This window comes from Pezoporus flaviventris, unplaced genomic scaffold (assembly GCF_033815535.1).
Source record: "Pezoporus flaviventris isolate CSIRO_AGI_PZ_B2104156 unplaced genomic scaffold, CSIRO_AGI_Pfla_v1 ptg000066l, whole genome shotgun sequence".
Taxonomy (NCBI): Eukaryota; Metazoa; Chordata; class Aves; order Psittaciformes; family Psittacidae; genus Pezoporus; species Pezoporus flaviventris.
In genome coordinates, this window is record NW_026892614.1 from 11,982,283 (window position 1) to 11,997,201 (window position 14,919).

General features: G+C 41.0%; 1 protein-coding gene across 2 annotated transcripts in view; it reads right to left on the minus strand.

Moving 5' to 3' along the window:
- Nucleotides 1–2,470: 2,470 nt before the first annotated feature.
- LOC133278682 (uncharacterized) overlaps nucleotides 2,471–14,919 on the minus strand; it is a 60,115-nt gene continuing 47,666 nt past the window's right edge. Inside the window, exons 3-4 of one of the 2 annotated variants that reach the window (XR_009746646.1) lie at nucleotides 8,337–9,395; nucleotides 2,471–3,387 (exon numbers count right to left, since the gene is read on the minus strand). Coding sequence is in view for 1 of the 2 variants with exons in the window: in XM_061471760.1 (XP_061327744.1) it covers nucleotides 8,421–8,500; nucleotides 9,230–9,395 (246 nt within the window). In the remaining variant the exon portion in view is untranslated. Of the gene's footprint in view, nucleotides 3,388–8,190; nucleotides 9,396–14,919 lie in introns of those variants that run through there. The other variant, XM_061471760.1, reaches the window with a different exon arrangement.

Below are 14,919 nucleotides of genomic sequence, written 5' to 3' on the forward strand. Positions count from 1 at the left end.
CTTCTTCCAGTCCACTTCTAACATTTTATTAGCTCAGATATGGCCCCTAATTTGCTCTCTGGGTAGTGACAGGGCATGAAGGCAATGGGCAGTAGAGATGGATAAGGTCAGATCATTACCCAGAATTGATTTTAGTAAACAAAATCAGCATAGATGGTTTGTCCCACCTGCATTTTAGATGTGGGTGCCCCATCCCTGAGAAGAGCAGAGCTGCACCCCCTCTCCACCATATACTGTTCATTTTTAGGAGTTCAGCCACTGCTAGATTTACGTTTAAACCGATTGAAACATAATGCAGTGGAAATATTTTCCCTTCAGGACATCTGTTTTTCAGAAAAAAATAGTTCCCCTTGTTAGTCAGGAATGAACTGTAAAAATCACACCTCAGCTCAAATGGATTCTGTCTGTACTTGAAACTTTAACCTAATTAAACTGTTAACTTCAAAGTCTGGTATAAAGAGAAAAAGATAATATTCTTTACGTAAGGTAGGTGAGGCAGCGTCTCCCATTTTGGCACATTTTGTACCATATAATGATGAGTTGAGATATTTCAAATCTAATTAGGACATATACAGTGGACTTTCACAACAATCGTCATGTAAGTAGAGCTAATTTCCAGTGCAAGGAGCTCAGGTGACCTGGCCTGCCTGGCCCTACTGGCTTCCAGACAATGAAACAATGCAATTTCTTTTATCAAGAGCTTCTGGCTCCAAAGATCTGTCACTGCAAACAGCAGTGAGAGCAAATCATATGTCAACCTAAAAAAATCAATATTGAAGAACAAATTGAACTATAATAGTGTGTCTGTCTGGTTATTTAAAAATAGATGAGCAAAGAACATGCAAAGGACAGGAAGCAGCGAAAAGAGAGATCACTCAAAGGTGGAAAAGTTGAAAAGAACCATTTCGTTCTGGAAACAGCCTGGTTCAATACCCACTGAAACCAAAGAAGTGGTTCCTTCCCTTGACTTTGAAAGCCTCATCCATGTGTCTTCTTAGGTGCATCATTTGTGTCTTGACAAACACAGATAGTACTTGATTTCCTTTTTTGCTTACATGCTCATGCTAAGGCCCATTAATATTGCCTACATAATATAAAGGGAAGAAGGGTCTTGGACATGTAACAATCTAGCCTTCAGACCATAATCTTTCAAGGAAATGGAGCACACAAATCCACCAACAGAGTGAGCTAAGATTGTCCCAAGAGGCCTTATTAAAATTTTTAGAGAATGAGAGACATATTCTACTGAAATTTACTATTGAAACCTCTGAACTGTTATGAATATCCTTTGGCAATACTCTTGAGACTTCATTCTCCAGAGGATGCAACTCTCCTTTAAACTCTACAGGGTGCTTCAAAAGCCTGCAAGGGTTATAATTTTCTAATAAATATTGTTGTATTGAACAGTTCTTTTAAAATGCTCTTTCAAAGAAAAAAGTAATGAAAAAAAGAAAAACACTTAGAAAGCGACTTTTTCACTGTCAAGAAAAAGTAGAAAGGGGACAGCTGAAAACATTTGTACGCATGTATCAGTAAATGTGAATGTTGTGAAATTCAGGGATTAAAAAGAAATTAATGAAACTAATGAACCGCTGACAGGAATCTAAAAATAATTACATGTTAAAAGCTTCTAAAAGTGCCTGGGTGACATTCTAAGAAATATTAATAAACTTGGCTATTCTCTCCAAAACTGTGGAGGTCAAAAATTTTACTTAACATATCCTGCTGTCATCTATCTGTCCCAGCAGTTCAGAAATAGTCTTTAAAACCAGAACCAAAACTCTTCATACATCATCCGGGTTTGCTATCTTGGACAACATCACAAAGATTGATTTGTGATTCTTGGGGTTTGCTATCTTGGACAACATCACAAAGATTGATTTGTGATTCCTGCTGATTTGTGATTCCTGCAGCATGTATGGAGGTGTTAAACTTGGGTGTAGAAGCAATATGGCGATTTTTAGAGGGCTTCATGCCCGACCTGGTAAGACCTGCAGGTACATTGTTAGATGTTGTCTCCCTGTGAAACTAGCACAATTCCTGTGTTTCCGCTCTGCAGCACCAAGTCTGATGAGCCAAAACAGTATGAACACCTGTTGCTTTATAGTCACTGAGCCTATGGTTCAGCATAGAATCATAAAATCACAGACTGGTTTGTGTTGGAAGGGACATTAAAGCTCATCCAGTTCCAATCCTCTACCACAGGCAGGGACACCTTTCACAGGACGAGGTTGCTCAGAGTCCCACCTGACCTGGCCTTGAACACTGCCAGGGATGGGGCAGCCACAGCTTCTCTGGGCAACCTGTGCCAGGGCCTCACCATCCTCATAGTAAAGAATTTTTTCCTAATGTTTTATCTAAATCTCCCCTCTGTCAGTTAAAAGCCATCCCCCCCTTGTCCTATCCCTACAGACCCTTATAAAAAGTCCCTTTAGCTTTCTTGTAGGCCCCCGTTAGGTATTGGAAGACTGTTATAAGGGTCTATATAGACAGCTCTATCTAGAGCTAAACTTAGTTTCTAGTAAGAGAGCAGCTTGCCTATAATGATATATTCCTCATCCCACTTTTTTTTTCTTGGTAAGGAAAGTTTAAGGTTTGTACTTCAGTAGTGATTCTCAGTGAGAAACCTAGGGAGCTTGGTGATTAGCTTCAGTAAATTCTCACAAAGCATGATCATATAAGATATGATAACACACCTACTGTCTACACAACTTCAGAAAAACTAGCTGTGATGAATGCATAAGCCTCACTTACATTTTCTATCCTGGTATTCTGCTGCCTGAAAGAAAGTTTGTCTGGGCTTTGAAACTCTTCCTATCTGATCCTGTATGCATTTAAGGGAAAGAGAAAGAACTGATATTACAGTTATCTATATAACATTACCCTGTGATTATTTCTTGCTCGGAGAAAACTGGATATGAATGGCCCCAGGGAATAACAACAGCCACTGAAAATTTGGCATTTTTGACTTGTCTGATTTCTGATACTTTTGTTGGGTAAACATCTTCTGAGAGCTAGACTCACAGGCATAGACCTTGCTGCGTGCTCTCTCAGAGCAGTAGGGTTTCTCTGGAAACTAACTTTGAAATGCTAATTTTTTTTTTTAAAGTTATTTATGAATTATTCCTCAAATTCTTCTGTGCAGCTGCTCCATTTCTCCTCACTGGGATTGCCCCCAAGAAGCAGGGAGAACCTGTGGGCTCCAATCTGTGACCAGTTGTTCCTCAGAGCCTCGCCAGGGGGTTCACTGTGGGAAAGGCTGATCTAATACCAATGCCTTGAGTGCTGTGCTTGAGTCAGATCCTGGCTGAGTGGCTGTGGAGAAGCTCCTGGTTGCCAGTGAGCTTAAGTAATGAATTTCTTCCTGGAGAGGTTTTCCTGAAGAAGCTGAAATAAATGAAATACATTCGCTTGTTTTACAAGAAGACCATCTTGCTTTTACTGAACTAATTACTTTGTAGTCATATAGCTGGTTATGTTTTTTGAATGAATTGTGAAATCTATTGTATCTAGAGCCAGAGTAATTATGACACATAAGGTGCATTTGTGATTAAAAGCAGTGACTATTCTTGCAGCTCACATTTCATCAGAGAAACTCAGAGCATTTTATAAATACCAGTTCCTTCTCAGAAACAGTTGGAGGACTATATCAATTACTAATAAGAAATACTCTTATACTTGAACATTATATGCTGTCTTTTCTTCTCAACATGTTTTCCAAATGAGAACTCCATTCTGTATACAGCATATGAGCATCCCCATAGGGTTTAGGGTAAGAAATGAAACTGTAGTTGCCAGTAAAAATGACATAAACAATTCTGAAATGTAAACACTCCAGTTAGAATTTGGCTGGGATATGAAAGCTAAAATCTGTGCACTCCTAGAAATGAAATAATGTTATTTTTAATGACTACAGTGTCAAGGGAGTTCGCTTACAACTGTTTTAAACACAGCTCCTATTAACACAAACCTGAACTTTATGTTAACACAGGGTCAGACATGAGTCAAGTTCAGTGAAGTAACAATGAATCACTGAACCTGCCTATAATAGGTGTTCTCTAGACTAGCTAGGTGTTAAAGGTGTATGACTGCTTTGCTTAAGGTGGTACAACTGCAACGCTCAGCAGGGACAAGACAGGTTTTCTCTCTGCAGCACAGAGCTTGTAGTCGCATCCTGCGTCACACAAAGGATATGCAGAAACGCGTAGAGGAAGGGGAAGTTTAGGTATGGACAGGCATCTACATCACTCCATATGTTCTCAGGCTCTGGGCAGTAGATAAGGATTTCAGGTAAGGGCAGGTAGCTGATATGGGCAGCAAGAGAAGGAAGCCATCCTGGCATCCTGCATATTCTGAAAGTGCTAGTCCTGGGGCAGGCAAGGGCTGTTTTGTCCCTGTGTGAGGGAGGGCACATGCCAAAGAACCTGCTGATTAATGGTAGGATGATTAAACCAAGGCACAAGGAGGCTGAGTATTTTTGGTAAATTGTGCAGCTAGCTGATAGGAGAGGATATTTTACAGGCAGAGCACTGAGACAGTGATGAGGTGACTAAATTAAACTCAAAGTGTGAGACAGCTAAGAAGTTAACTAACATCTTATTCCCTGCCCAGGTTCTTAGAGCAGACAGTGTTACATGCTCTATTCTGTCCCTACATCTTCTGTAAGAGGCTGTCCCTGCCAATCAGTGTGAACTGCAAAGAGCATGATGAAAGACTCTGAACCAATAGGGTTGTAGCAGCCTTAATTAAAAATGCAATTAAACCCCAGAATGAGTTATGGTTAGGCAAAGGGGCTAGGAGAAACCAGAAGGTTTGTTTGGTGAGTTTTTTTCCCTAATACGCTGGAGTGAGAATGGAACGACAGCAGTGACAGGGCAATTAACAATGAAAAATGGATGAAATGAATGATGACTCAAGATGGCTGGGAAAGGCTGAGTTATTTATTTTTACATCTGCCTATTATGTATGAAATAAAGAAGTTTGAATAATCAGTCTTGAATAGTCACAATGATGCTGTAAAATTAATTGTTGATTAAGAACTCAGAAAGATTAATTGGAAAATATAAAATATATGATGCAGTGGCTCCAATAATAACAATCCAAGGGAGCTAGAGGAATTCTGGAGTCTGAACGGATTGTAAAAGTCCTGTAGGGTGTATGCAACATACGGTTTTATGTACATAAGGGCAGTGCTAAATTATGTTACGAGACTCATCCCTCTGTAGACATGGTGAGGGAGTCACCTCCAGAAGACAGCAGTATAAGTGAAGACCTAGGAGTCTCTGAGGCGAGCCAGTCCATTCACCTGAGCATCTGAACTAGTGCCTCAATGCAGGTGATGTGAAATTTCCCTTTTGTTTCATACCACAACACTCTGTGGAGACACCAGGGGAAATAAAGTCTCTTCTATCCGAGATGAATGTGATAAAATCTGCTGTTCATCCACTCGGGTTATTACAGTATTCTTACTACCAGGATGTTAGAGCCTTACTGATACTGAGTTCACACTGGCTCTGTATCCCCTTAACTACATCAGCTTGCAAAGGAAAAAAGGAAGGAAACTCTGAGACAAAAATGAGGCATCTTCCAAACAGCAAAGCTGCCACTTCATTTATTTGTACCAGCACTACGCTCAGAAGGGTAAACTTCAAAGGAAGTGAAGTCTCTTTTCTTCAGCAGCTAGATAAAGTCATTGTAACACATATCAGCACAGATATGGCTTTCCTGACTCTAGAGCTAAGAAAACACCTTTCATGCATCTAAAGACTAGGAAATAAAAAGTGATTCCCTCTTGATTTTATCCTTGTGCCTTTATCCTTTAATTAGAAAATATTTCCTGGCAAGAATCTGTTTTGTTAACAGGAACCAGCAGAGAACTGTAGAGTTGTTATACCTCTCCTGAAACAAGATCCATCTGCTAAAATAGTCAGCGATGGGACAAGGCAATAAGATATCCAGAGACCAGTGGCTCATCCTTCCATTGCGTATCAGCCTTGCCTTCTTCATCCACTGCTGAAGATTTCTGGATCTTTGACCATTTGCATCCACTGCCTGCACACTGAGAGCAATGGGGAGTGACTGTACATGGCTAGTCTGGAGAAAGTAGTCCAGCATCGCATAAGGAAAGCCCTCGTGTTCTGATGTGAAAAGAGATAAAAGAGCTCTGACAAGCAGACCATGCATGAAATACTAAATCTAAAATTACCTACCTTGGCTACCGTGGACTTGTATCAGCATTAGTACACCACACACTGACAATGGGTGGCACCAGGGAGTTTAAGAAAGCAAGGGAAAAACTATTTTGCATATTTATTTTTCTTTCATATAGACTGCTAACTAAAAACAAACATACCAAAAACCCCAGAAGAAAGTATTTTCTTTGGTGCCCTGCCTCTGCTCAGCAGCCCAGCTGGGACAGAGCTAATTCCATTCACACCAGCATGCTGTGTCCACGCTTCCAGCTCCCCAGAAACATCCCAGAAAAGGGCAGAAGGGTGGGCAGCACACAGACAGCACATTTCCCTCACCATTTTGAACTGGAGTAAGAGTCGAGATCTCAAGCCCCCAGTTCAGTCTGGAAACAGGCATAGCGCCTCTCCACCTTCCATCTCAGAGACCAGCAAAAGCCATCAATGGGCAAGGTGGAACAACAGAAGTCCCCAAGCCACTGAATGGGCAAATAATCTATTAATATCTGCTTCCTGGGCCTGCTCCCAGTGGCCTCCACCCTACCCATCAAATCAGCTGGAATCAGGCTCGGAACATCAAATCCCAGTGGGTTTTCCTGGTTGATTCCCCTTAATGCACATGTGCTGAGGAAGGCAGGAGAGGCTTGAGTGGCAGTTCTAACAGCTTTAATGGAGAAAACGTTAAAGAGCTTCAAACAGTTTTGCATTCCCTGATTATCACAAAATCATGTCTGCAATGCACTAAAAAATCCGCTCCATAATCAGTATAATTAAATCCTTATGTTCCTGTTTTCCCCTCCCCCCCATGAGTGGTCATTTGTTAAACTGCCAGATAAAGTTGCTGCATCAGCTTTGCATTTCTCTCTGATTTCATGATGTAATAAGGCTGGCACTATCACTCTCTCTGCTTGCTTGCATATAGGTGTGTCAGCCCTTGTCTAATAACTATTGTACTAACCAGCCAATTTCAATCAAATCTTTGGATGTCTCAGAGATGTTCTAGACCTTTAAGATTTATGACAACAGAGAAATATATGGAAGGAGAATTTTCTCTATGTGCTTTTTCTGAAAGAATTGCAAAACCATCCACTTTATTAGATGTAAGAGAATCCGCACAAGAACTCAACTAAGCTTTATCAGTCCTCTGGTTTAGCAGACTACTCATAGGTAACATGATCATCCCCTACATGGACAGAATCATAGGAAAATAAGGACCTCTGGAGGGTTTCTAGAGCAGCCAACTGGATAAATGAAACTGTGTCACACCTGATAAACATCTATCTAATCTGTTGAAGATTTCCAACCCTGAGGTCTCCCCAGGCAATTATATGAGCATACATCTTTATTCCCCACCATCTTGTACTACAACTGAAACACTATAATACATTAGTGGAGCTCTATAAAATATGATTTAAAGCCTGCTGTTCATGGCTGCGTTTGCATTTCAGAAGTCTGAGTAAGGGAAGGAAGGTAAAACAATGCTGCAGCATTGATTTCTCTCAGGGATATGATAGTTGCATAAAGAACTCTGCTAATTATAGCCACCAGCTACCAACAGACTCAACAAAAAACAAAGCAGCACTGCAGCAGTTCGGTGCCTACCACAATCCATAGCTCTTTAAGCTGAAAGCATTTGTCATGATGAAGAACTGATTTTCGAAGGTAATGCCCCAGCAGTCCCCTTCAGTAAAGCAAGAATGGACTTGAAAGGTCCTTTAGATGGTTGAGTCGCTGCCAGACCACTTTCCCCCAGTGCACCTTGGTTTTAATTTATGGGACTTCTCAGAAGGTGGATCCGTTATATATGACTCGCTTAACTTCAGGGCTTTAATCCCAGGGAAGCTACAAGCAAAGCTCCCTTAAATTTATGCTGGAAACAAGATGGTCTATCCTTAAGAGCAGACAGTGCAATATTTAGGCAGAAACATGCTGTTCAGTAAAAGACTCAAGAATGTCACTTGTCCTGGGTTTAGCAGTAGCAGTCAAGCCAGGACAATCACTGTATCTCAGAACATCAGTACGTATTTTCCTCTGCTGAAAGGAATGGATTTAGCTAGGTAAAAATTACTGTCTTCACTGAGATTTTTCACTGCCTAAATCTGAATCTGAGGTTACATTTAGAGGGATATGTAATAGTTCTATACACACTTAGAAGCAATGCTCGAGGACAGCTGGGAAGACTGGGAAATGCTGTCCTTGCTCTTTTCTCTGGCTTGAGGAAGTCCCAACTGCTCACTCTTTCACTTTCTTCCAAGATGACACCAAACTTCTGCTCACAGGCCATCTGGGTCCCTGGGATGTGTGTACGTACACTGTAAGGTTTGGGAAAAGAAGTAGAAGAAACAATATCCACACAAAACAGTCTAAGGAATTTTCTTTGACCAGATCTTAGTCCTGTGCCTCTCACAGCCTTTCCCTGGGAGGAAAAAGTTTAGTATGAAGTTCTCTGTGGTGAAAATCCTTGATTCTGATTTCAGCATCTTAAATATCTGAAAGCTTCTGCTGTTGCTACTTTGTACAACTTCCTCCACTTCAGGGGGATCATGTTGGTTTGTACGAGGTTTGGAGCTGCCATAAGCCTATCGATGCAAAAGGATAATTCCTCAAATGAAGGAGATTAATAGAACAAGGCAGTGATGGCATTCATACTCCACTCTCCCTAAGTCTGCCATCTCGCCAAAAAATGACAAAATATTTAAGCATATCATAACTTTTTAATTGTTTGTGGCATTTAAGTTTAAATGCTAAGCAATAATTATGCTAATGAGAAATAAAGTATTTTCTTGGCAGCAGAATACTTTTCATTGGTATTGTTGTTGACTTGTTTATTTGTGGCTTTCTCATCATCATCGCTGACCCCTATTTGTATGCACTAAGTGCCATTTACAGCTGTCCTTGAGGAAATTGCTGCAGCTTCCAGAAACTGCTTTCCCATTTCTTTTTGTTGTTTCAAAAGTAACAGCTTTTTGTCTTTTCAGGCTGTTGACAACTGCATGCCATGTCATGCAGCTATTCCCTGAGAAGGGTAATGACTTTCTCACCAGCGCAGTACAGCAGTGCATTGGGAGAATAAATGTGGGGACTTGCCATTACAACAGACACAAGAGGAATGAAGTGCCTGTCCACTGAGGCCTCAGTTCTGGGTTGAACGAACACAGTTCTTAATTGCACAATGAGCAGGAGGAAATGGAGTAGATCCAGGGGGATCTGCAAAGGAAGAAAGTAAATTCTCAGCCAGAGCTTGCTGCAGAGAAATGCTCCTTTTCAGCTTGTACATTTTGAGCATAAGCAGCAGCTGTATGTAAACAAAGCCATTTTCAAAGGGAAGTCCCTTGAAAAGCTAGTGATTCAATTATTTTCAGTTACTTGGGTGGACCAGCCCCAGTGACCTCTGAAGATGGGTCTTTGCTGAGCTGGACACAGAGAGGGGTGAACTGGGGTGGGAAGGCAAGGAAAGAGGGCTGGGCAGTTGCGCAGTGCCTCTCTGCAATGTGGTGTGCAGGAGCCACCACTGCGAACACTGGCAGCAGAGAGGCTGCAGTCCTCAAAGCTTCTGCCCTGCCTGACTTAGGGCTATCTATGGACGTCTCTGCCTGTAGAGGTGCCCCACCTCCTCATGCAGGATCCTCAGCCTCCCAGCATACCATGAGGAAAGGATGTATCAGTTCAGCTGCAGTGGAAGTGATGCCCCAGTTCACTTAAGTGATGGGTCAGAGTATTGACCCACGCTAATGAATGATCTGCACGAGCCAGAAAAGCCTTTGCTGTGGGAGCAGTGTCACGAGCTCTGTGGCGGAGCACTGGTGTACAGTGACTGTGACATGGGCCAGACCAGACGAACCTTTACACAGAGCCTTTAAAATGGATGTGAGGTTGATTTCCCACTTTCCCTGTCACATCAGTGGATAAATCATAGCAGGTTTTTGGCATTTCATAATAAGATACAACTGACTCTCTCCAGTGACTGAATTATCCTGTGACACTTGTTTGAAATAATGTAAACAGAAAGTGAAATCCGTTTCAGTTGTTGTTTTTGGTTTGTTTTTTCTTTTTTAATATTTATAGGAGTTCCTGAGATTTGATCATAATTTAATAGAAGGTCTAATTAGTGGGTAATTGAGTTAAACGTGAGATACTGCAAGTGCAATTCACTAAAGCTCAAATCTTAAACTACTAATGTGTGTATAGCTGTTAGAAAAGAGAAACAAAGAATAATGTCTGCTGGATCTACTGTCTCCACATTACATCTTTAGCAAGCAATAAATGACATTTATTTCTTCTTCTTCCCTTCAGGGATATTGCCTGAAAAATCTATTACTTACCAGATGGGTGAATCAATAGATGTTATTTGTCTCCTTGTGTGAGATCTGCAATAAGCACAGCAAGGAAAACCTGCCTCTCAGTGCATGGAAGTTCACGATCGTTAATACACAAAATGGTCACTATATAGAAGTTATATGTTAAAGCACTTTGTGCTCCATGTCACTATTTCTACACTTTTGTGCATACTTGGTGAACAGTTGTGCGATTTTGTTTTAATAAAGAGGGTATCCCATTTCCAAAATTACAGAATCATCTGTAACTACAAGAGCCACAGACTGACCAAAATAAACCTTGTTGCTTGCCTCTGATTATAGTAGAAGCAGCAGGGCCTGGCACTCTGCAGATATTTCTGAGTGCTTCCCTGCTGCATTATGAGCCACTGCTGGTAACAGTCCTACCTCCCCAGCATGTCTCCTGCTATATACAAAGCCCCACTGTCTCTAACTCTGTTCCTTGTTGGAGGATCAGACCTACCTAGGGCACACTGCTGCAGGGTAAACAACATCTTTGTACAGATGAATAAAATAAAACCAACCAGGAATCACTTAGATGCATGTAAGAACACACATTTTGCACTAACAAACATCAATTCAAGCACATCCCATTGACGATTAAGGCTGTACTCCCTGACAGATGTATTTCCTACTTCTATGTGTTGGCTTTCATTCTTTCCTCCCTTATTGCTTTACTCAATAGCTATACCATGCAACACACCTGTAATGCTCCAAATACGAAAAACAGAACAGAGATTGAGGGAGCAGGTCACCAGCTCCATAATACAGCATCACATGTACAATATAGAAGGCATTTCCACAGGGGTTGGAGTGAGCCAATGATGTATCTCAATTTGTTCCCTGACACCCAGGTGAGCAGAAAGGAAGGGAGGAGTTAAGAAATTGCTGCCACATCAGGATCTATTTCCTGCTAACACCCAGCCTTGGTAATCACTTACACCCATGTTTAGTGCTTGTAAAACTTGTTTGTCCTGAGCTGCATTGCACATTCATTTTGCACTCTTAAGGAACAAGTAGATGACAGCTCAAGGCCAGTGCGTTTCTGCCTGATTTCCTGTGTCATTCACCAGTTGCCCCACACTTCAGAAACCTCAGGATTTTTGTTTTCAGCTACCTGCAAGAAGTAGCTTTTGTGTTCAGCTGAAGGTTACTCAAGAGATTAGCCTCATGGAGATCTGATGCTCCCCATGCCAGCCTTCTGAAACATAAAGGTGACCGAAAATCCCACCACCAATGATATATTAGAATCTAGATACCCTTAAATGTGTGCCTTCAAAGATTTCCCAATTCCAGAACAGGAAGGTTAGAAAAGTTACTTTTACATAACTATTAGTTACTTTTTAAGATAAACGAGGACATTAAATTGCTTTTAGAAAAGCAAAAAACAAAACAGTGATTTAGGCTCTATCCCAAAGTCTGAATTACTTTTTAATTTGTTGCTGAATAAACACTTGGATGATTGGTTTTGCTGCACTAGGGAGTTTTCTTTCAATTTCAAGAGTTTCAGGATCAATTTTCCATGACCAAGTAGCACAATATCTCTTTAAGATCCAGGAAGGACTGCCAGGTTTCTTGAATGTATTAATGGCTACGTTTTTATTACTTTAGAAGAAGGATAAGGAGGAGGCAGGTGGTAGTCACTGGACAAATAACCTTCATAATGTGGAAAATACTAAGCCATTTAAAAGTTGCTGGCTGTAGTAAGATTTTTCCAAGCACTGCTGACTAGCTAGGAGATAATTCACACTCGGATGGATGAAGCTGCACTTGATTTGTGCAAGACAATGAAGGGGAAATAAGGCAAGAAAGTACATCTTTTTTTTTTTTTTTGTGGTGTTTTTTTAACTACAAGCACTGAGGTTAAGTCCACCAAGTATTGTCTTCAGAGCAGAGAAGCTGCCTGCAAGATGCCTACCTGCTCCAGGTGGCCAGGACTAAGCACCTCTGGGAACAAAGTCAGGACACTCACAGATGGGCCACTCCACTCCTCGCTACCCAGGCTTTCCACCTGTGGATGGGAGGCCAAAGAGGAGCAAGTACAAAGCCATCACTCTTCAGGTACTGTTTGCGTTCTCATGTTCTATTTTTACACATGCAAAGCTGCAAGATCTGAACATTCATTAGTCAGCAGGGTTTGTAAATGGCGCACCTTTAATTTTTGCTTATTTTGACAATCTTTGCCTGTGGTCTTTCTTCACATAGCTAAATGTTCAGCTTGTATTTTCTTTTTAAGATACCATATGTCCATCGAGAAAGTTCCCTCTATCCCCCTTACACAGCCTGGACAACACTCATATTCTAAGTTTAAAAGTCTTCTGAAACTTTGGGACTCATCACATAACTTAAAAGTTCTGATTTATAAAGGTTATTAAATTTCTGCACATCACAAAATGCTCAGTTGAAATCTGCCTTATAATTAGAGCTGAGTAAAACAAGACAGTTTTATTTCACACAAGATTTAGATGTTTCAAAAGCTGATTTTCCTCCAGTTCCCTGGTATTTCCAAAGTTTCTACAAACTGGAAGGGAACAGTCTACACTGAGGTGGACTACAAGCCCAGGTGGTCAAGTTGCCAGTGCCCTGCGAGTGCCCTGAGCGACCCAGACTTCTGGCTCTCCAACAGCCACCAGGGAAGTGAAAACACAGTTTATGTGTATGGGAGGTAGGAGACAACTACTGTCAGGTGGAAAAGTGGCTTTTGAACAAAGACACTGCTGAGGTTTTGCACAGAATTTTGTACATAATATTGATCAAAGAGGTGTTGTGGCTGCTGAGATTATTTTGAATATATAGTGCCTTGCAGTGCCATGATTATGTGTGAAATCTGGAAGAAGTCCAGATTTCATTTGAAATCTGCCCAGATTCTGACAAGAATATAACGAAAGGACAGAACAATCTTCCTTGTGACTTAGCCAAAGCCAGGTTGGATTTCGATATTCACCTAGTTCAAATGAAGTGTATCTAAACCATCCATTTTGCTATCCATGGTTCATTTACTAATATAATTTTATATAATCTTGACAGCTTTAAATTACGTTCAGATACTTCTAAATGCCTTTCAAAGCATCTTAGCTCTTGATGTGCAATGACCCAGTCCATTCCTTGGCAGCCAGACTTAACCACGCCAGAAAACAACAGATCACCACAGAACTCCCACTGTTGAACTTTGCCTATTAAAGTCCTGTCTCTCCTAATTTTACCTCTTCTGAAGAAATGAGAACTGAAGCATATATTACTTGACATCTTCTCAGGCATTTCTGTGCCAGATGCAAGTTTCCTCAGTTCACAAAAGCAAACAATCTTTACCAGAACATTCAGTTTCACATTATAGCTGAACAAAACTGACATTATAAGAAAAAATGTTACATATTTATCGGTTTGTCCTTCTGCTCTGAGTACCCCGTACATGCTTTTTGTGTTCATAGCAGGTCTTATAAAGATGTCTATCAGTTTTCTAAGTAGCACAATAACCTTCAAAGGTTTGTAGGTATGATTTGGACAAGTTTTCTAGGATTACACTTAGCAGTTATTTTGAGCTGGATTTCAGCCTTGCTGAAATGAGAACAGACTAATTAGACTTGGACTCTTCAGCTGAAAAGAGGAGACAGGTGAGAGGGGAAGGAATAGCGGTTTATAATGATAACTGAAGTAAACAAGGAACAATTACTCAATCTTTCACCCACTATGAAAATTAGAAGGCACTCCAATTATCAGTCATCAGGTTTAAAACAAAGAGAAAGAAATACCTTTTCTCATAACATCTAATTAAGCCATGAAACTAACTGCCCATGCAAGTTGCAAAGGCTAATTGTGAAACTGAATTTAAAAAAGGATCAGGCAAATTCATGCAATCATGAATGTCCACCAGTGGTAAAGGAACATGACTGTCTAAATGCAGCCTCTGGCTCAGGAAGCCACTAAAAAATTCAGTAGCAGGGAAGGTATCACTTTGCATTCTTCCTGCTTTTTGTGCTCTTTCATAAGGACCTGTTGCTGGTCACATCTGGAGGCAGGATGCTGGGTGGAACTTCAGTTTTAGACAGTATGGTTGCTTTTATATTTAATTATGGTCTTCACTATGTTGCCATAAGGTCATTTCAGTTCAGACATCAGCATCATGACCAATACCGTAACAGAAGAGCTGTGTGAGATTCTGAGCTCTCTCAGATGCTGAGGAGGAACCAGATGAGTCCAGCAGTGCAGCTACTCTGAGCTAGGCACCATGGTGACCAATCCATGGCCCTGAGACAGACCATCTGGCCTGTCTTCTGCACAGCAAAGTCACTGTACTAGGACATGCATTCAAGCATCCACCTTGACAGGAGGGTCACCACAACAACATCTTCCTGTTATGAGCAGGATGGACTCTGCAGCCTCAGCTAGCATGGTTATGT